This window comes from Salvia splendens, chromosome 13, assembly GCF_004379255.2.
Source record: "Salvia splendens isolate huo1 chromosome 13, SspV2, whole genome shotgun sequence".
Lineage (NCBI taxonomy): Eukaryota > Viridiplantae > Streptophyta > Magnoliopsida > Lamiales > Lamiaceae > Salvia > Salvia splendens.
The window spans coordinates 1,324,455-1,343,627 of record NC_056044.1 but is presented as its reverse complement, the minus strand read 5'-3'; the positions used below and the strand labels follow the sequence as shown (position 1 = coordinate 1,343,627).

Genomic DNA, 19,173 nt, shown 5'->3' with positions numbered 1-19,173 from the left:
TTAATGTTGATAAATGTAGTTGTTCTAAATTATAGAACTGAAAATTCTATTTTATTTTTCATGAACTCCACATAAACTTGTTCGCAAATAGATTTGTTTAGGCTCGACCTCGAATGCGTTTACCACTTTGATCGGAGCTGGGCTCTAGATCAACTCGGAAAGTATATCGGGTTTAGTTCGGGGCTCGAGTCTATCTCTTTTCGACTTTTCATTTTTTTCAATATAAAGTTCTAGAAAAATCATTTGGTTACTTATATTGAAAAAAAGTTTTTTCTATGATGTGTTGATATTATGGCATAAATTATAACCCTAAAATTACGAAACCTCCATATTCAAACTTCTCAACTCCCGCTTCTCTCTCTCAACGCCGTTGCAATGGGCGCCAACGCCAGCAGAGATGTGGATCTCTCCGACTCCGAATCCGAATGCGAGGAAACTACAGACCACGAATCCGATTCCGAAGAATCCTACGACACTCCGGCGTCGCAGCCCTCCGATCGGAAGCGCGACTACCCTAAAACGCCGTCCTCAATCGACGAAATCGAATCACGCCTCAAAGAGCTCAAAATCAAATACAACAACAACAACAGCTCCACCGCTCCGAATGTGAAGAACGCGGTGAAGCTCTACCTCCACGTCGGCGGGCACACCGCGAAATCGAAATGGCTGGTATCCGAAAAGGTAATCTCCTACTCCTTTGTGCGCGGGGCTCCGAACGGCGACGCGGAAGACGACGATTACGAAGATGAAGGAGGATCCGACCCGAATTCGTGCTGGCTATTGAGAATCGGGTCGAAGGTGAGAGCTAGGGTTGATGAGAATTTGCAATTGAAGGCGTTTAAGGAGCAGAGGCGCATGGATTTCGTTGCGAATGGTGTTTGGGCGATTAGGTTTTTCAGCGCGGAAGAGTGGGATCGTTTCACTAAGAGGTATCAGGATTGCTTGTTTGAGAATACTTATGGATATGAAGCTAATGATGCTAATAAGCTGAAGGTATACGGGAAGGATTTCATCGGATGGGCGAACCCTGAGGTTGCCGACGATTCGGTGTGGGAGGATGCGGATATGAAGACTCCTCCGACTAAAACTCCGAGGAGAAGAGGCAATGATTTGACTGAGGAGTTTGAGGAGGCTGCTGTGAATGGGGGTGCTATTCAGAGCTTGGCTTTGGGGGCTTTAGACAACAGTTTCTTAGTCAGTGATTCCGGGATTCAGGTTGTTAGGAATTACAGCCATGGGATTCAAGGGAAGGGGATGTATGTGAATTTCGAAGAAGGTAAATTGAGCCAGAGGAAAGGTGCTAATGCGACTCCGAGGAAGGCTCTGCTCATGAGAGCTGAGACGAATATGCTTCTCATGAGCCCTATGAATGAAGCTAAGCCGCATTCGAAGGGCCTCCATCAGCTTGATATTGAAACAGGGAGAATTGTGAGCGAGTGGAAGTTTGAAAAGGATGGAGCTGACATTTCGATGAGAGATATCACTAATGATAACAAGGGAGCTCAGATGGATCCTTCGGGGTCTACTTTCTTGGGACTGGATGACAACAGGTTGTGTCGTTGGGATATGCGTGATAGGAGGGGGATGGTCCAGGATATCGTGAATGAGAGCACGCCTGTGTTGAATTGGACTCAGGGGCATCAGTTTTCGAGGGGGACTAATTTTCAATGCTTTGCAACGACTGGTGATGGATCTATTGTGGTTGGATCGCTTGATGGGAAGATTAGGCTGTATTCCATCAGTTCTATGAGGCAGGCCAAGACTGCATTTCCTGGCCTCGGCTTGCCCATCACTCATGTTGATGTTACCTTTGATGGGAAGTGGATTTTGGGAACCACTGATACTTACTTGGTTCTCATATGCAGTCTGTTCACAGATAAAGATGGTAAGACCAAGACGGGTTTTGCTGGACGAATGGGGAATAAGATTTCAGCTCCGAGGTTGTTGAAGCTGAATCCTGTGGATTCACACATGGCTGGAGCAAGCAAATTCCGCAATGCTCAGTTCTCTTGGGTACGTAAGCATGCTCAAGATATACTAAAGAATCTTTGTAGTGATTGGTATGCTGACAGCTGATAATGGCGAAGATACAGCAGTGATGAGTTTAGGTTGAAGATGTCGGCTGCAAAGAATCTTGATGAGTTTTGATGATGGCTGAAAATTCTATGCATTCGTAATTATCTCTTATTTGCTTTTATGATGATGGCTGTAAATTAGTCTTCTTGCTGTGCATCTAAGCTTGCGGCTTTTCTTGAGACATAAACTGCAACGTGCTGATGCTAGAAATGTCGTCCAGGTCACAGAGGAAGGGAAGCAGGAGCGCCACTTGGTCGCCACCGTGGGCAAGTTTAGTGTCATATGGAATTTCCAACAGGTGAAGGATGGATCTCATCATTGCTATCAAAACCAAATCGGCCTGAAAAGCTGCTACTGCTACAAGATCGTCCTGAAAGATGACTCGATTGTCGACAGTCGCTTCATGCACGACAAATACGCAGTCAGCGACTCGCCTGAGGCACCGCTTGTGGTGGCAACCCCCATGAGAGTCAGCTCCTTCAGCATCTCCAGCCGACGTCTGGAGCTGTGAAGTTCAATCTGTAGCAGATCAAGCTCATCTGTTCTTGGTAGGGAATCTTCATGTATAAGGTCAATTTAGAAAAATATTGACCTTCTATCTGTTCATGCAAAAAATTGCTGTAATTGGTTGCTTCTAGCAATCTTACTCTCTTGTTCAATGAAAATGCCTTGTGTTAGCTAAAAAGCAGAGATAGCTCTCTTCACCAGATCGAATAGTGGCTGGCTCGCGATAAAGGGTTCGAGTTCTGCCCCGAGCCACCACCAGGTGATCGTGGTGGTTCGAGTTCAGGACCTGCTCTCAAAATCATGTATAGTTCTATATAGAAACAAAACTTTGAATATTAATGAATGAAAAAAGAAGAAAAGTTTCGTTACAGAATCCAATGCCTCAATAGCCACACCAAGCTAAGATTACAAACTGTATAACCCAGCCAAGTATTAGAAAAAATAAAAAAAGAAATTTATGATCTGAGCAACCTATTGTACACAAAACAATACTCCTATACAAATATAGACGTGTTTGTCAAGAATGGACAACAGATTTAAGGTGTTTCCGAAGGAGAAAACTCACTTACAGGGAAGGCGTTTCCGACACGGGGGAGACGATCACGACGGCGGCGTCTGCGACGACTTGGACGACTTCTTCTTGCCCAAGAACATGAATATTCTTGGGAAGAATGATCTCTTCTTCTTCTTCGCAGGCTTGACGTCTGGAGACGTATCCGTTCCCGTGTTGCTCGTGAACGAGCCGGGGCTCGACATCTGATGGAGCGGCGCGGATTTGAATGTGCTGACGTGGCTCTTGGCGTCTAGCCTCTGGGCCGGGCTCGGAGCCGAATCACTGGCTTTCCGTCTCTGCTCGTGCTCGGCCCTCCACTTACGCAGCTCTTGCTCGATGCCTAGCTTCCCTTCTTTGGCCTTCTCGGCCTTCTGCAGCGCGGTCTTCAAGGCGCTCTTTCGCTCAGCCATTTCGCGGTTGGTTTCCTCCAGCTTCTTTAAGGTGTTTGCCTCGGACTCCTTGGCTACCTCGATCTCGGCAAGAGCAGCAGCGACGCGCTCGCTCGCCTCCTCCTCGGCCTCGTGGGCCTTCTTGCTGAGCTCGTAGTATTCTTCCAACGAGAGTGTTACTCCGGCTGGCGAATCCTCCTCGTTTTTGCTTTGAGTAGACTCACTCTCCGTCAATGCTTTGATAGCTAAGAGTGCCAACTTCTCGGAAGCTCTAGCCGCTTCGATTTCTTTCTGAGCCGCGCGTAATCTGCTCTCCATGGTGCCGGCACCCGCCTTTGCCTTTTCCGCTTCCTCCTTCGCCTTTCTGAGCTCGTCGCGAGCGGCCTGGGCGAGGGTCTTTGCTTGATCAGCCTCTTGTGCTGCCTTTTGTAGCATCTTTGGAAGCTCAACCATTCTCTCTCTGTCTTCTTTCTCCCTGAGCTGAATAAGCGCAATTTCGGATTTCGTCCGGTTCAGCTCAGCTTCGAGAGACGCAACTGTGATCGATGCCATTCCTTCCCTTTGCTGAATAGTAGCCAGTTCCGCCTTCTCCTTTTCGAGCTCTGACTGCAACGATACCGCAGCCACCTTCAGGATGGTAACTTCGTTGTTCGTTTTCTCGAAATTGAGTTTCACTTCTTCGAGTTCCTTCTTAGCCGCGGAAATAGCTGCTTCGATTTGACCACGGTTTGCTTTATCCGTTTCGTTGAGCACATCTTCAAAATTTCCGGCCGGTTTCCCTTGAGGTTCTGATTCAAGGTACGTTGCTAATTCAGCCTTCAAATCTCTCAGCAACGCAGTTGCAGTATCCAACTTCGACTGCATATCCTTCGACAACGAAGCCTGCTCTTTCATCTTCTCGAGATCATCCTCAGCTTGCTTGATCTCCTTCTCCCAGTTGAGCATGTCCTGTTCTTTCGCCATAACTGCTCCGATTCGGTGCTCCTCCGCCTCCAGATGTGCAGCGTGTGCAGATTCCAACGACTCTTTCGCAGTGATAAGCTCGATTGTCAAGTCCTCTACGGACTTGTCAATCTCTTTCGACTTGGAAATAGCTTCTTCCGCCTTCTTCACATATGCATCTTTCTCGGCTTTCAACGCGTTATAGTCCCGCCTGAGCAGTTCCAGCTCTTCTCGAACGGTCTTGACTTCTGAAACGGCGGCCACATGCCTTGCTCGGGCGACCTCAAGCTGCGCCTTGGCTGCGAAGCTGGATTCATCGGCAATCCCTTGCTCCAGCTCTTCGACCCTAAGCTTTGCAAGCTCGGAATCCTGCTTCGCCTGTTTCTCTTCTGTCTGTGCTCGTTCGAGATTGAGCTTCAGCTCTTCGATAAGTCTCTTAGTGCTGTCTAGCTCTTTCAGAACTGCGAGTTTGGCCTCTTCAGCATCCTCGGATTGCTTCTTATATAACGGTATCTCCACTTGAGCTTTCTCGAGTTCCTCTTCTATGGTTTTTCGTCTCTGCACGGATAAGAAGTCAGCAAGGTTCACATGAGATTCGAGAGGCACGAGAAGAGATAACAGGGATAAGATCATACCTCCACGGTCTGAACACGGTGGGCTTTCCAGTCCACGATCCCACCAAACTTAGAAACAGCAGCCTTCACAGATTCGAAAGGTGCTGCCGTATCAACTTGACCTCTACTGAAGTCGATGCTAATTGGTGTTCTAGGCGTCCTAGGAGTCCTAGGAGTTCTAGGCGTCCTAGGAGTTCTAGGCGTCTCGGGTTGGTCAGGGAATTTCTCGGTCTTGTTAGATTTTATTGCTATTTTCGGCAGCCGGAAAGTGGGAGTGTTATTCACTTGAGGTGATGAAGGAGTTGGTGGTATATGCTCATCCGCCAGTGACGGAGGCGCAATAATCCTGAGGTCAGCTGATGCAACTGACGGCTCGCCTTCTGATGTGCTCGGTTGAACAGATGCTTCGACTGGTTCTTTGTTCTCGTGCGCGATGGCACTGTTGTTATCTTGAGGGATGATTACTTCTGCAAGTTCTTTATTCGTCTCCTCATTGATTGAGCGAGTGGCGTCTTGGGCGTTTGCAGGCGTGGCAGATCCATTTTCTGCCACTACCGTTTCCCCACCTGCGTCAGGAGAATTTTCGGCCAAATCCTCTCTAGAAGAAACGCTAGTGGTTTCTGCGTCCCCCTTCAGAGGTGAAGTTCCTGGCGCAGGAGGGTCGTCCTCAACCAAAACTTTTGCGCCCTCCATTCTCCTGCTATGGTAGGGTCCTTACTCGTCAGAGCACCTGCAATCCGCGGAGCCGGTAAGTGTTAGGCAAAGATCGATGGTTTCAACAATAATCAACATATCTATACAACAGGGAGTACGAGATGACCAAACATAGTAAACGATGCATTAAGGCATTTCATGAGACGAAATAGCCATTTCATGACCTCGGCCATCTTTGATATCTACATTATTAGTTCATCAAGAATTCGACAAACTAAAACAACGAAGAAATAGACAATAAACAACATTCAAACGAAAACAATGCACATTTGAAAACAAAAAGAACATACATAGGATTGAAGATAAACTTGTTTTGGTTTTTCCTTTGAAACTAACATCAAGATTGAAACTGAGCCTTTAATATCTTAATCCATAAACAATAAAATGCAGCTTGTATCATTGCAAGAACACCATCTATGAGTTGGACATTGTGGCTGCTCGAGAAAGAAATACCTAACCTCGTCATCTAATCTATAAGTTTCAATAACAAGAAGAAAAAAAAATGCTTAATTAACCCAACTTAACACCGTGGTGCTGTAATCATCTAACAATTATCCAGCTAAAGAATCCCAACCAACGCGCCTCGACACCCCAACAAGAACTGTACATGCTTCGTTCCGTGCTCGTGCCAAAAACGAAGCAACGGTATGATAAACTCCCAAAGGGAACTTGCAAACCATTTCCACCTAACGGATACGCCCCAAAATTAAGTTATGGATCCGCCACGACTTTTTTCAAGTTACCATAGCAAAATGCCCCTTAATAAATCATGTTCCCCCAAAACTAGAAACTTCACAAATCAAAATCCCAATATCTACAATCAAATAAAGCTAATGGTAATCATGAAAACAACTCAGAAACATTAACTCCTTTCTCAAATTGCACCACAATCCTAATCCAAAACCAGCAAGTGCATAATCCAAAATCCCATCAATAATCAGTCCATTCAACTGAATAATTTCAAACCCAAAACTGCAACAAACACCATTAATCCAACCAAAAAACTCAGCCCATAACCTCCAAATTCCACTACAAAATAAAAACATCAAAAATCCAAACCCAATTTATCCAAAACACTCACACCAGACAAACCAAATCAAGAACCAATTTTTACAACAGCACAATCATCACATAAACGAAACAAGCAAAGTCTAGAGAGAGAGAGAGAGCGTACCAAGAATCACCAGAAACCACAAGAGACAAAAGGTCAAACGCTGAAGCTATGTATTATTTCAAAAATATTACCCGAAAAAAGGAAATTCCACTCATTTCTAGCCTCCAAATTATTACAACCCCTCCTAAAATCACTCAACACCCAAAATAGCCCACCAAGATCAAATTTTTATCAAGAAAATTAAGCATATAGGTGTGACTTGTGAGTATGAACACGTGTATGGATCCTGCTTCTGCAAACAGTCAGAGACGAAGGATATCCATCCATAATAATTCGTTAAACGATAGGCCTATTTTGTGGAAATTGGAAATTGGAAATTGGAAATTGGATATTGGATATTGGATATTGGATATTGGATATTTTATTTTTCTAAGTAATTTGTGGTTTGCATGAGAAGCAAGAAAGTCTTTGATTGATTGAATGACGAGAAAACATTAGCTTTTTGTGTATTTTAATTTAAATTTTAAGATTGAATCATTACTTAATGTAATGATAAAGATAAAGCAGCCGACCATTACGGATTAGAAGGGGCCTTTATTTCATCACTTCTGGATTTTTTAATTCAATTTGTGTTTAATTAATGTTGTATTTGTGGGCGGCTGAGGTGTATTAATGTCTAAACTAAAAAAATTCAATTTTTGGTTTTGAATAATTATTTTTCAAATCATACATATAGTTTATTGCAAATATTGTACTCTCTAAATATCTTAAATTCGAATCTCATCCATAATTTATATGTTAAACTCAAAATATTAAATAAGTAGAGAATAAGGAATGACTGAGAGTAAAATAAATGGATTAAATATAACTCAGTTATGAAAATTAAAATGATTGATTTTTGCTAAATTAATAAATAATATATTTACTTGAGACGCTCGAAAAAGAATTTGATTTGATTTATTTAGGATAGAATGAATATTTACCTAGAAAAGTAGCTACTAGCTAGTTAATTTTATTTATTTCTTTAGTTAAATTGTGGTGAAAAGGAAGTTTGGTTCAGTTGATTAATTGATTATGGGAAAGCTAAATTAAGAGTATACGGAAATTAATATGTTCAACTCTATTTAATTTGTTTATATCGCTATCCCAAAAGGGTAAAGAATTTAATAACCTTGTGTTTGTTTATAGTCAATGAAGAATCATTAATGAAAATCAACAAAAATTTCGTTGTTAGGTGCACCTAATTAATTAATTGTCTAGAAATGGCATTGAGGTTTCAATTTTCATTATCATATAGCTAATATTTCACATTATCGTTAATAAATAAAATTTTCATATTCTTATAAGTATAATTTATAAATATATACTCTTTTCGTCCCCTAAAAATAACAATATTTGAAATGATACGAGTTTTATTGGAAAATTAGTAAAGAAATAGAGAAATAAAAAGAGAACTGTATTAGTAAAAGATGAGTCTCACCTCATTGGGTGGAAGAAATTTTCTAAAGAGAAAAGTATCTACTTTTAAGAGGTCGAGAGTATATAGGATCAACTTACAAATATTTTGGACCAGATAAACAAACCATACATAAAAACCAACACATAGAAACCAACAGTATAATACTCCATCCGTCCCACTCAAGATGGTCACATTCTTGAGTGTCACGAGATTTTAGGAAATATTGTTATTTCCTAATGAGGAGAGAGGAGAGAGTATGTTATTTCCAAAAATTGAAAAGTGACCATCTTGATTGGGACAAACAAAAAAGGAAAGTTGGTCCTCTCGAATGGGACGGAGGGTGTAAAGCCCCACTTTTTAAACCCGAATTTTCAAACCATAAAGTACTTGCATTTAGTGCTATTAATATTACGAAGTCCGTGAATTAATTGTCGAGTAGAATTGTTGTTGGATACTTTTCGTGACCTAATTTTGAGTTGGATTTTTTACTGGGTCAACTTTGTTGAATATGTGACGTGCGTGCTTTTAATAATTGATGTGGAGTGAAATTAAATGTTTTTCAGTAATTGATAATTTGTTATGATAGCTAGATATTTGTGAAGTAAATTACAATGTGAATTAAAATTATTCCTTTCCGTGAGGAATATATATTGGACTCAATCCGAGAGTTGGATCGAATAAATTGAATAAATAATATAAAAATCCAATCTGTGATAAATAAATTGTGGGCTGTATAATTTAATAAAATACAAAGGACTGTGAATTAAACAAATCAAATTAAATCCTCTTCCTGTTGACTTGGTCACCAAGTCAATAATTCAAAATTTAATTAAATTTTCTGTAGAGATTTTCCTCCTCCGTGATGAGATTTTTCCTCCTCCGTGATCTGCAAATAAATACCAAACAAATTCAAATAAATCCAAGATAAAAAAGGGGAGAATTTGAAATCCACTCTCCTTAAGAGCATCCACAATGGCGCCTAGCGCACCGCCTAGCCGAGCGCCGGCGCTAGGCGAACCATTGGAGGAGCCGAAAATCGCCGAGCGGTTTTCCGGAAATCAATTTCGCCTAGCGCTAGGCGGTCAAAATCCGCTGGGCTATGCGCTGGGCGATCCGCTCGGCTCCATTGCAGCGCCCGGATCGCCCAGCGCATAGCCCAGCAGATTTTTTTATTTTTTATTTTTAATTTTCGAAACACTATATATACGCGATTTGCACTTCATTTTCATTCGCACCACTTGTATTAACGAGTACTCTCTCTATCTTAATTTCTGTACAAGATCAACACCGAGAAATGGATCTGAACAACGAGTCTAGTTCAGGGATGAGCGGTTCTCAAACTCTCCCAATCCCCGTTGGAGGCGGATGGAATCAGATGCCCGGGTACTACAACATGTACCCGTGGCAGCAGATGCTACCCGGGATGCCGACCGGAGGGAGTCCGCCGGGGGGGTTCCCGGCGATGCGGGGTTGGGCACCCAATATGCAGATGATGCCGGGGTGGGCACCCAATATGCAGATGATACCCGGGGGAGGTTCGGCGACGCAGGGGACGCCGGGGGGCGTACCGGCGACGCAGGTGACGCGGGGGGACGTCTATTGCCCCAGTCTTGATTTTTTGACTGCTTCGTCGCACACATCGACCCCAACGGATGCGCAGTTCACACCGAGCGGTTTTGATGATTTTTTCGTTGTCGGATTTGGGGTTTGATAGTCTCGGAGTTCTGGAAACTCCCGTTCAAACGGGGGGAGCAGTGCAGGGTAGTGGCGCCCCAAAGAAGAAGGGCAAGGGAAAGAAGGTCGGGGAGTCGTCGCAGCTGGGTGGGGATGACCCCACGGTACGGAGAAGGTGGACGGACGAGGAGAACGTTGCGTTGTCAAAGGCGTGGGTGAGTATTTGCGACGATCCTCTTGTTTCTAATAACCAGAGGATCGTCAACGTGTGGGGCAAGGTAGCAGCAGCCTACCAACTATTTTGCCCGGAGGGGAGGCCACACAACGGGGAGGATTGCCGGAAGGCGTGGAACCGAATCAGGGCTGCCGTCTCCCGATTTTCGGGTTTGTACGCCAACGCCCTCCGCATGCAGAGTAGTGGCCAAACGGAGGACGACTGCAGGAGGATAGCGGAGAAAGCCTTCCCCCAGCCCGGGTTGTATAAGGACTTCACCTACTGGAACTGCTATCTTGTGCTGAACGACTCTGAGAAATTCCGAGTAGGTGTCGACACTGGCTGGCCGAAGAAGCAACGATTGAACTATACCGGGGATTTCAGCGGCAGCAGCGGTGGTTCCCACGACCCCCTCGAGACGGACCAGGTGCTCCCCAACCCTCGTTCGTTCGGCCGCTGACCTCGCCCTGCTGGGAAAAAGCGGGCGCAACGGGAGGCGAGGGGGGTCGCCGGGGGTTCTCAGGAGGTCCAGTCGGCATCCCCCTTTGACCGTCAGTCTACAGAGGATCTCAAGTACTTCGCGCGTCAGCAAACGCGCCAGATGATGGTGAAGACGTTAGCCGAATGGCGAGCGGCGACGGACCCCAGGAGAAGAGATTTCTCTTCACATTGCTCGAGAGCATGAATGACGATCTGCGTGGAGGCGGCAGCGGCGGTGGCAGCGGAGGCGGCGGTGACAGTGGCGACGGAGGTGGCGGTGGCGACGGCGACGACAGAGGCGAGGGAGCCGGCGAATGATTTTTTTTAAGTAATGTACTTTTTGCGATTTTGAATGTAATTTTTTTTATTAATGTACTTTTTAAAAATTTTTGTACTTTTTTAATTTATTGTACTTTTTTTAAAAATTAAAATAGTATTATTAATGTTTCTCGTATATGTCTCGTAAATTAAATTCCGTATATTGTGTTATTAGTGATGTGGCTATTGATGTGGCTGGGCTATTTATGATATGGCTAGGCTATGGCTGGGCTATTTCTGATGTGGCAGGAGGATTTTTAATATTGATGATGTGGCAGGAGGAGTTTGTGGCTAGGCTATGGCTGGGCTATTGCTGGGCTATAACCACTGTGGATGCTCTAACCGACGTTGGAAAAACCGTGTTCCCCAAATCTCTCCATGAATCTCTCCCAATTTTAAACCATCAATCAGCTGCCATCTCTCTATAATGCTCCTTGAGCAAATCAAACTCATAGAAAGAAAAAAATTGAACAGAGGAGAGGCAGAAAGTTGGATCGACTGCTCCCAAGCCACACACTTTTCAATCCATTGCTAGTCTCCATTACTAATCTGACCAGAGGTAATTTCAGAGAAATCTATCATCCTCTTCCAAATAAAATTCTCTTTTGACACATGAAACTCTTTCTGGCAGAAACCGAGGGAAAGGAAGATAAAAGCCACAACCTCTTTTGTTTACAGCTACTCGTCCCAAATTGTTGAAGGTATACACCTCCTTCCACCCAAATTCGAGTGCATACTGCTGCATCCCTACATCCCACACTACCGTCTATTAATCTGTAAATCATCTCTTAATCGATTTAATCCAAGAAAACTGAATAAAAGATCGAACTTTTAAAGAACCGAAATCAAATTTAAGAACTTACCTGCGGGGCTGTTTCGGGTTGAATCGGAGTAGTTTTGGGATTGTGCGAGTGTAGTCGGGACTGCCGGAAAACAGATGGTGGCCTTCTAGCAGAAACGCGCAGCGGAAGAGCCGACGGCTCTGTGCAGTGGCGTCGGGGCGACAGAACCGGCGGAGAAGCCGACACCAGCAGCGACGGCGACGCGTGGCTGGGTCCGCTGCTGTCTAAATCGGAGGCGACAAACAGGCTGACCGCCGGCGAGACACGACGAATACGGGAATCGGGCGTTTGGAAAAATAAAATCGAATGGATTGTTGTAATCTGAGATAGAGTCGAAGAAATATTAGAAACGGCGTGCGACGGAGGAACGACGGCGGTGGCTGGCGGAATTGGAGAAGCCGACAGGAATCTGGGGGAACTTCTTAAATTTTGTCGAGAGAGAGAATTAGAGAGAGGCGTGAAGGAGGGAGGAGAATAAGTTGGGTTTTTAATTTTAAAAGAAATTGGGCCTCATTAATAAAAAAATTGATGTTTGTTAGTTGGGCTCTCTCTTATCTTTAGTTGGGGCTTCTTAATTAAATTGGAGATATAAGGTGGGGAAATAATTAAGCTTTGGGGCCTTAAATAAATCTTTGGGCCGATAAATAATCGTGACGAAATTATTTAATTAAATCTCGAATTAATTTTGAAGTATGAAAAATTTATCTCAAGTCCGGAATATATACATAATTTTCTTAACAAAGGGAAATAGTTGCGATAATTCAAGTTATGCGCTTAAATAAATTTTGGGAATTTATTCGACATCGTGGTGGTAAGTACGAGGAGCCAACGGATGAATTATGGGCGCAAGCGGCCGCCGAATAATTGAAAACCGAGATAAATAGCTTTAATTAGGATGCATGCATTTTTATTTATTTATTGGAAAGTGTGTTGATTTATGTATTACCTAAATGTTAAAGGTGAATCATCGCAAGTGAATCGTGATACCAAGAGGAAGAAAGTACTTGAGAATTAAGCAGTCGAGGTGGGTTTTCTTTTAAATAAGGACGATGTCCTAAATGTTTTATCGATGGGAATGAAACTGTGTTTATCATGCCTGGTTTGATTTTAACGTGCCTATCTGATATGGCTTTATGCCATTATTATTTAAATCGAATTCGGGTCCTCGTATGGCCGCAAACCCTACTTGGACTAGTGTACACCTATGGTAGATCGTGTGCTAGCGTACGGGCTGGCCGGTCTAGTGACTTGGTTTGTGGCCACATTCCAAGTCATGTATTGGCAGATATGGCTAACGTCTATGGAAAAATGACTGATCAGTCGACTTTTACAATGGGGAATTATTTTTAGTGCCTCGGGCCTTTCTAAAGCTAAAACCCCGATGGTTACTTATGTATGACATGATAAATAAAACTTTTATTGAAAATGTTTTCGGCATGAGCCCACTGAGTATTTTTATAGTACTCAGCCCTGCATGTGTTTTCCTTATGTGCAGGTTGAGCGGCGACGAGAATATGGTGGTGTTGAGCAAGTTAATTGGAGAATGAATTGTCTATCTTTGATCTGTGACTAGTGTCATTGTGTCTTCACACATAACTTTACTCTTCTCTTGGATGCTTCCGCTGAAACATGTTTTACTTATTGTTTGATCTTGACACCATTTTGAGTTCCGTTTAGAATCTAAAGACATGATACATTTTGGAGTACGTTGAACCCTTGTTATTTTGAATACCAATGATTATAATTATTTTCTCGTTTGGTCTATCTGTCAAAGCGTCACCCTGACCCCTTTTCTCTTGATTTATTGTTCATTTATTTCCTTGGTCAAACCCCTTTTTATAAAACCCTAGCCCTTTTATTTGATTGCATTTAAGTCCTATTAGGTCACGATCGCCGCATTTAATTACCTTAGAAGAGCGGTCGTGACAGAGGGAGTATCGTTACAACATAAACAATATAATATCGTCAAATTTTTATGCAAAAACCAATATCATTACAACATAATATAAAAAATTGTTGTACTATGTAATTCCAAAATTAAAATTTTCTACTAATATATAACCCCTACGAAAAATAAATTCATGCATCAACTCTTATAGATTACTCCATATCTTTACACTTTACATGCACAAATAAATCAAAAATAAAATCAACAAACAATATGTTACATCTCGTATTTCACTATCAAATAAATTTCCTAGGATCAGTAACATTGATCTTCCAATGTTGATCCTCAAACCCTAATTCTCCGGCGACCTTCCGATTCCACTCCAACTCGCTCTTCCTCCGCCCCGAGAGGCCGCAGAGCCGCTGCAGGTCTAACGGCATGGCGTCGTGCACCTTCCACCAGCGGCGGTGGGCGTCGTCGCTGGCGTAGAGGCGCTGGTCGGCGACGTCCCAATTGCAGTCGTAGTCCCTGTAGCACATCCACGGCTTCAACCCGAAGTAGTGGATCGAGTAGAGCTCCGGAGGGTCCAACCCGAACAGCCGGTTCTTGACCCGGGCTTTGCCGGAGGAGTTGGGCGGGAAGATCTTGAAGAAGTTGATGCAGCTGGGGAGGCGGTGCCACCACACGAAGACCTCGTTTAAGAAGCCTTGGTCGCCGCCGTTGTAGGAGTTTATGTCATTGCGGCGGCGCATCATCATCCGGAATGTGCAGTTTGATGGCTCAATCACCATGATTCCTGCCGGAAAAATGATGAAATTTAACATTGTTCGCATATATTATACGAAGAAATATTCAAGTCACAATGTATAATATATTGTTGATGTGGTGCATACGTGTCAGGTGATATGATCCGCTCGAATAATTTGGCACCAATTGACTCGGCACGGGTTTTAAGAAATATAAACGAAAGTGAGTTGAAAATGTTAGTGGCATGTGAGTCCTACTTTTATATATTAGTTTTATAATAAAATATGAGAGATAATGAGTTAGTGGAATGCGGGGTCCACTACCAAAAATGGTAAAAGTGAAAGATGACAAATTTTCAAGGACGGAGGGAGTAACATATTGTTGATGTGGTGCATACATGTCTGGTGTGGTGCATACATGTCTGGTGATATGACTGCACCCACTAAGACTTATTCTTGGTGGATGAAAATAGTACTTATGTACTCACTCCGTCAGGCATTAGGAGTCCCGGTTAAGTTGGGGGCGGGTTTTAAGAAATGTTTGAGAGTGTAATAATTGGAGTGTATGATAATGAAATGTGGGACCCATTTGCATTATTATTTGTTTTATTCTTTGGATGTGTTTTTACTTGTGCTTTTTAGTGTTTTATTTTATACTAGTATTTTTATTTCACTTTTTATGGAAATGTCTAACCGGGACTCCTAATGCCGGATGGATGAAACTGGTCAACCGGGACTCCTAATGCCAGACGGATGGAGTATTAAATAAAGTTAGGACATACCGGAATTGAAGATGTGGTCGTTGTTGCCAACGGCGGACATCTGAGGAAGGTGGAATAGGAAATTGATGTTGCGCAACACGATAATGTCGGCGTCTATGAAAATGACCTTGTCGTAATCGGTGAGCTGCCATAGCCGGAACTTGCTGTAATTGTATTCGTTGTACGATTTCTTCTTCATTCTCGGGTTCCGAATCCGTTTGATGGAACGGAGTTGCCACCCGGCTCTCCTGAGGGCGACCCTGGAGGGCTCTGAAATGGACGTGTCTAGGAGAAGGATTAGGTCGCGCCGGGTACGGGTCTGGATCAAGGTTTGGGCTAGGGTTATAGCCCCACAAACATAGGACTCGGAAGAGTGGAGAACTGTGGCATAAGCTTCTCTTTTATGAGATTTTAGGGTAATGGCTTCCACTTTTGAAACATCGTATATTTCATTGACTGCTCCTGTTGTCGTCGGACTAAAAAATGTTAGCGAAGGAATATAGAAAATGATGATGGTTATAGAATACATTATGAATTAACTTCATTGTCAAGTTGGAAAAACGTTTTTCCTCCAATCGATAAATTAGGTATCCGAGCCACTATAACAATGATAAATAAAAAAAATATCCTTTTCACTTACACGTGAAAACAATATTTATTTGACAATATTAGAAAACAACAATACCTACTTCATAGAGTGAAACACATCATGTAATATAAAATACTACATCATTTATTAACGTGTAGCTCAGTGGATAGAGCGTCTGTTTCCTAAGCAGAAAGTTGTAGTTCGACCCCTACCTAGCGCGAACTGTTATTATTTTTAAACTTATTTTATTTCACTAATTTTCATATATACCAATGTTAGTTTTTTTTTCCAAAATTGTACATCATTAAATTCAAACACACATAAATTAACAAACAAAATATAATTGTTGTATATAAAGGGAAGCATTAAGACCATCTCCAACCATACACCAAAAATGAGTTGGTGTAGAAATTTTCTCCAATCATACACCAAACTCAAACCCATTTTGGGTTATTTGTGAAATAACACCATATTTGGTGTTACTGCAAAACTTTTTTGAGACAAAAATCCAAAAATGGTGTAAATCTTGAATTTGTTGGGTAAAATTATTTTTTTGTGTGACATATACTTAAAAATGAGTTTAAGTTTATTGTAAATGATTGGAAATGGCCTAAGCCGTAAAAACTAAGAAGATATCAGTGAGATTAACTATACGAGTTTCATTTTCTGAATCTATTATCGCACCCGATAATCTTATATCATACCTTTATCCCATAAAGGCAGAGCCAATTCGCAAGAGCCAACCGGCAAAGAAACCTTTTGCTCCAACCGCCACATCTCCGGCCGGTAGAACCGCCACCGCCCCTCCCTCCCCGCCACCTCCTCGCACCGGAAAAACTCCGGCATAGGGGGGCACTCGCTCAGCACCACCACCTTCGCCCGCCCACCCCCATCCCGCCTCCCCCGCCTCACCGCCATGTTGGCCGCCGCCAAATGCACCTGCAGCCGGAACACGTCCCGGCTCAACCCCTCCTCCGGCTCCCGGCACGGCATCTTTGCCACCACCACGTCCATGTAGCCATACGCCTCCCAATCCGGCATCGGAATCTCCGGGCACCTCGCGCCGGAATATCCCTCCTCCTCGTTGATCCACGCCGGAAAAATCGAATTCCACCGGAGCTCCGCCGGAACCTTCTCGAACGTCACCGGAATAATCTCGCCGGAGCTGCTCCATGCCGACACGTCTTCATCCTCCATGTTAATCATTCCGATCTTCATTCCACGGCCGATGCTGCTCAAGAAACTCGGAATCTCTTTCTTGATCAACTCCCTTCGCGGTTTCTCCTTCCCGCCGGCGGCGGAATCTTCTAGAACCATCATGGTCCCACTTTCGCCCTGATCATAAAAAGTCCAAGCATTAATTAAAATAATCTTAATTGTTTTTCGCTGCTCGGACAAAATGTAAATCTCATTATCTGTTGTCTAGTTACTTAGCACTTGTAGGAATTGTTGACGCTTAAAAAGTGTTCAGTATATCATTTTTACCAGCATATTTTGGGTTCGGTAAATAGTGTTTTTTAATGATTTGTGCCTCAATTGTATTATTCCTTAATTTTATAAATTGCAAAAAAAAAAACAATATTAAACATAAAAGGAAGATGGTTAGCTCACCACCTTACCTTATGGCGGCAATTGAGGAGGGAGCAGCGGACAAAGGAGGCGACACGGTGGCTGTCGTTGGAGGCGGAGGGGCAGAGGAGGAGGGTGGCGTAGAAGACTATGAGGAATGCCACGAAGGAGAGATTGATTCTTATGATGAGAGATTTTGCGGAAGTAGACATCATTTTCTTTGGTGCCATGGTTTTTGACACAATTTAGATGGTTGATGATGTGAATGACTATATATATACACAAACAAAATAATTTTCAGCAAATAAAATTCGGTTGAAATTGGTCCTTCTCATAATTTTAAAAACCAATAAAATAAACCATGAAGTTTAACGTTATTCGCAACTATATCACAACGAAATATTCTATCTAGTCGACTGTATGTAATTGTTGATGTGACGCATACATGTTTAAATGTACGAGGTTCGTGATTCTGTACTAGGTGTGAATATACAATTTCACACAAATTAAAGTCGTGGGACAACAACGAACAATGTTAAATTTATGTTTTTTCTTGCAGATTATTAAATTGTAGGATGGATAAGAATTTGATCAAATCAAATTACCTTGTTTTTTTTTCAGCAACGTGCAAGTAACAATAACTTGAGCTATATGTTTTTGTCAGTTGACGAAAACTTTATTTATTTTGATTATTTTTTGGTTTTTTGTCCTAGATTTGGTTCTGTTCTTACTTCTTAGTGCCTAACATGACGAGGTTGGCTAGTTTTAGTTTGGTAAGTTGATATTAAATAGTAGTAAGTATTTCTTAATGTTGGCTACTCGTCAATAATGTAGTTGAGTGATGCATAGCATTAAGACTCGCACGTTCCAACTTTGTGCAATATATTTTATTACTATTTTTTATTGAAAAATCGGCAACGAAATGCATATATATTTTTAAAAGGTGTGAAGATTTTTAAGTTTGAGTGAAAGTTTTAGTTTTAGTTCTATGAACTATGATAAATATCAAATCAGTCTTAATTCTTAAACACTGAACAACATCATTATAAGATATCATAAAGTTCATTATAATGGACTAATAACAAACCTATAATGAACTTCAGATTTTCAATTATTCCAGATGACGTCATTGTTTTTAAATCTCTGAATTCCCTATAATGATCTATTAAATAAAGTTATAATGAACTCCATATTATTTTATACTGATGTGTTTGACGTTTATCGTTTAAAACTAGTTTGATATATAATATAACTCCTAGTTCTATACTATAAGTATCATGGGGGTCCTCTTCTAATGCTTATAACACCATAATCCAAAACTAAGACTAAATCTACACCCTTGGATTTTGAAATAAGTGGATGAGATTAAAGCTCACAAATTTCAATAAATAGTAGACATAATATCAACAAAAGGGTAATATCGTCATTATGTTATCATATGATAATTTTCGTGGTATTTTTTTATATCAACATAGTATATTACAAATATCAACAAAATGACATGAGAATATCAACACAAGTACAAGAAAATATCAACACAGTTTTATTGATATTTTACCTACACTATATTGAGATTTTGCATATACTATATTGAGATTTTTTTGTATTTGTTGATAAAATCTTCTTATCAATATGTACGAAAATTAAAATATAATTTATCAAATTTTATCACCCGAACATCGTCGAAACATATGCAATTGAGATCTCATTGGAATCCTTATAAA

At 42.0% G+C, this 19,173-nt stretch overlaps 3 protein-coding genes and 1 long non-coding RNA gene across 6 annotated transcripts; 2 read left to right on the top strand and 2 right to left on the bottom strand.

The window, feature by feature from the left end:
* The first annotated feature begins 279 nt into the window (after positions 1-279).
* On the top strand, positions 280-2,761 carry LOC121761213 (protein CYPRO4-like). 2 transcript variants are annotated; one of them, XR_006041953.1, is made up of 2 exons: positions 280-2,173; positions 2,297-2,387. XR_006041953.1 is itself a non-coding variant. In XM_042156828.1 (2 exons), the coding sequence occupies exons 1-2, from the start codon at positions 376-378 to the stop codon at positions 2,585-2,587; spliced, it is 1,929 nt and encodes a 642-aa protein (XP_042012762.1). In that variant the 5' UTR covers positions 280-375; the 3' UTR covers positions 2,588-2,761. The 2 variants fall into 2 exon arrangements, 1 of the variants encoding a protein (XP_042012762.1); XM_042156828.1 differs by having other exon boundaries at positions 280-2,013; positions 2,297-2,761.
* A 137-nt stretch (positions 2,762-2,898) lies between these two features.
* LOC121761212 (protein WEAK CHLOROPLAST MOVEMENT UNDER BLUE LIGHT 1-like) lies at positions 2,899-7,408 on the bottom strand. Of its 2 annotated transcripts, XM_042156825.1 has the most exons (3): positions 6,970-7,408; positions 5,103-5,811; positions 2,899-5,025 (listed from the first exon to the last, which is right to left on the bottom strand). In XM_042156825.1, exons 2-3 carry the CDS (start codon positions 5,772-5,774, stop codon positions 3,184-3,186), a joined length of 2,514 nt encoding a protein of 837 aa, XP_042012759.1. In that variant the 5' UTR covers positions 5,775-5,811; positions 6,970-7,408; the 3' UTR covers positions 2,899-3,183. The 2 variants fall into 2 exon arrangements, with proteins under 2 accessions (XP_042012759.1, XP_042012761.1); XM_042156827.1 differs by having other exon boundaries at positions 5,103-7,408.
* A 3,914-nt stretch (positions 7,409-11,322) lies between these two features.
* Positions 11,323-13,662, top strand: LOC121760201. Its single transcript, XR_006041838.1, has 4 exons — positions 11,323-11,613; positions 11,686-11,755; positions 12,856-12,920; positions 13,392-13,662. It is a non-coding gene; the product is annotated as an uncharacterized LOC121760201 (long non-coding RNA).
* Positions 13,663-13,968: 306 nt separating this feature from the next.
* Positions 13,969-17,679, bottom strand: LOC121760200 (UDP-glucuronate:xylan alpha-glucuronosyltransferase 2-like). The gene is made up of 4 exons (XM_042155847.1): positions 17,500-17,679; positions 16,585-17,215; positions 15,313-15,753; positions 13,969-14,580 (listed from the first exon to the last, which is right to left on the bottom strand). Exons 1-4 carry the CDS (start codon positions 17,677-17,679, stop codon positions 14,081-14,083), a joined length of 1,752 nt encoding a protein of 583 aa, XP_042011781.1. The 3' UTR covers positions 13,969-14,080.
* Positions 17,680-19,173: the final 1,494 nt, after the last annotated feature.

Bases quoted from the DNA above. Each gene is read 5' to 3' on its own strand.
- LOC121760200 (XM_042155847.1), bottom strand. From the start codon at position 17,679: ATGGCACCAAAGAAAATGATGTCTACTTCCGCAAAATCTCTCATCATA. The intron at 17,216-17,499 runs GTAAGGTGGTGA...TTTTATGATCAG, and splicing joins TCCTCAATTGCCGCCATAAG to GGCGAAAGTGGGACCATGAT. The intron at 14,581-15,312 runs GTATGTCCTAAC...TTTTTCCGGCAG, and splicing joins CGACCACATCTTCAATTCCG to GAATCATGGTGATTGAGCCA.
- LOC121761212 (XM_042156827.1), bottom strand. From the start codon at position 5,774: ATGGAGGGCGCAAAAGTTTTGGTTGAGGACGACCCTCCTGCGCCAGGA. The intron at 5,026-5,102 runs GTATGATCTTAT...TTATCCGTGCAG, and splicing joins ACCGTGTTCAGACCGTGGAG to AGACGAAAAACCATAGAAGA.
- LOC121761213 (XM_042156828.1), top strand. From the start codon at position 376: ATGGGCGCCAACGCCAGCAGAGATGTGGATCTCTCCGACTCCGAATCC. The intron at 2,014-2,296 runs GTACGTAAGCAT...AATGTCGTCCAG, and splicing joins GCAATGCTCAGTTCTCTTGG to GTCACAGAGGAAGGGAAGCA.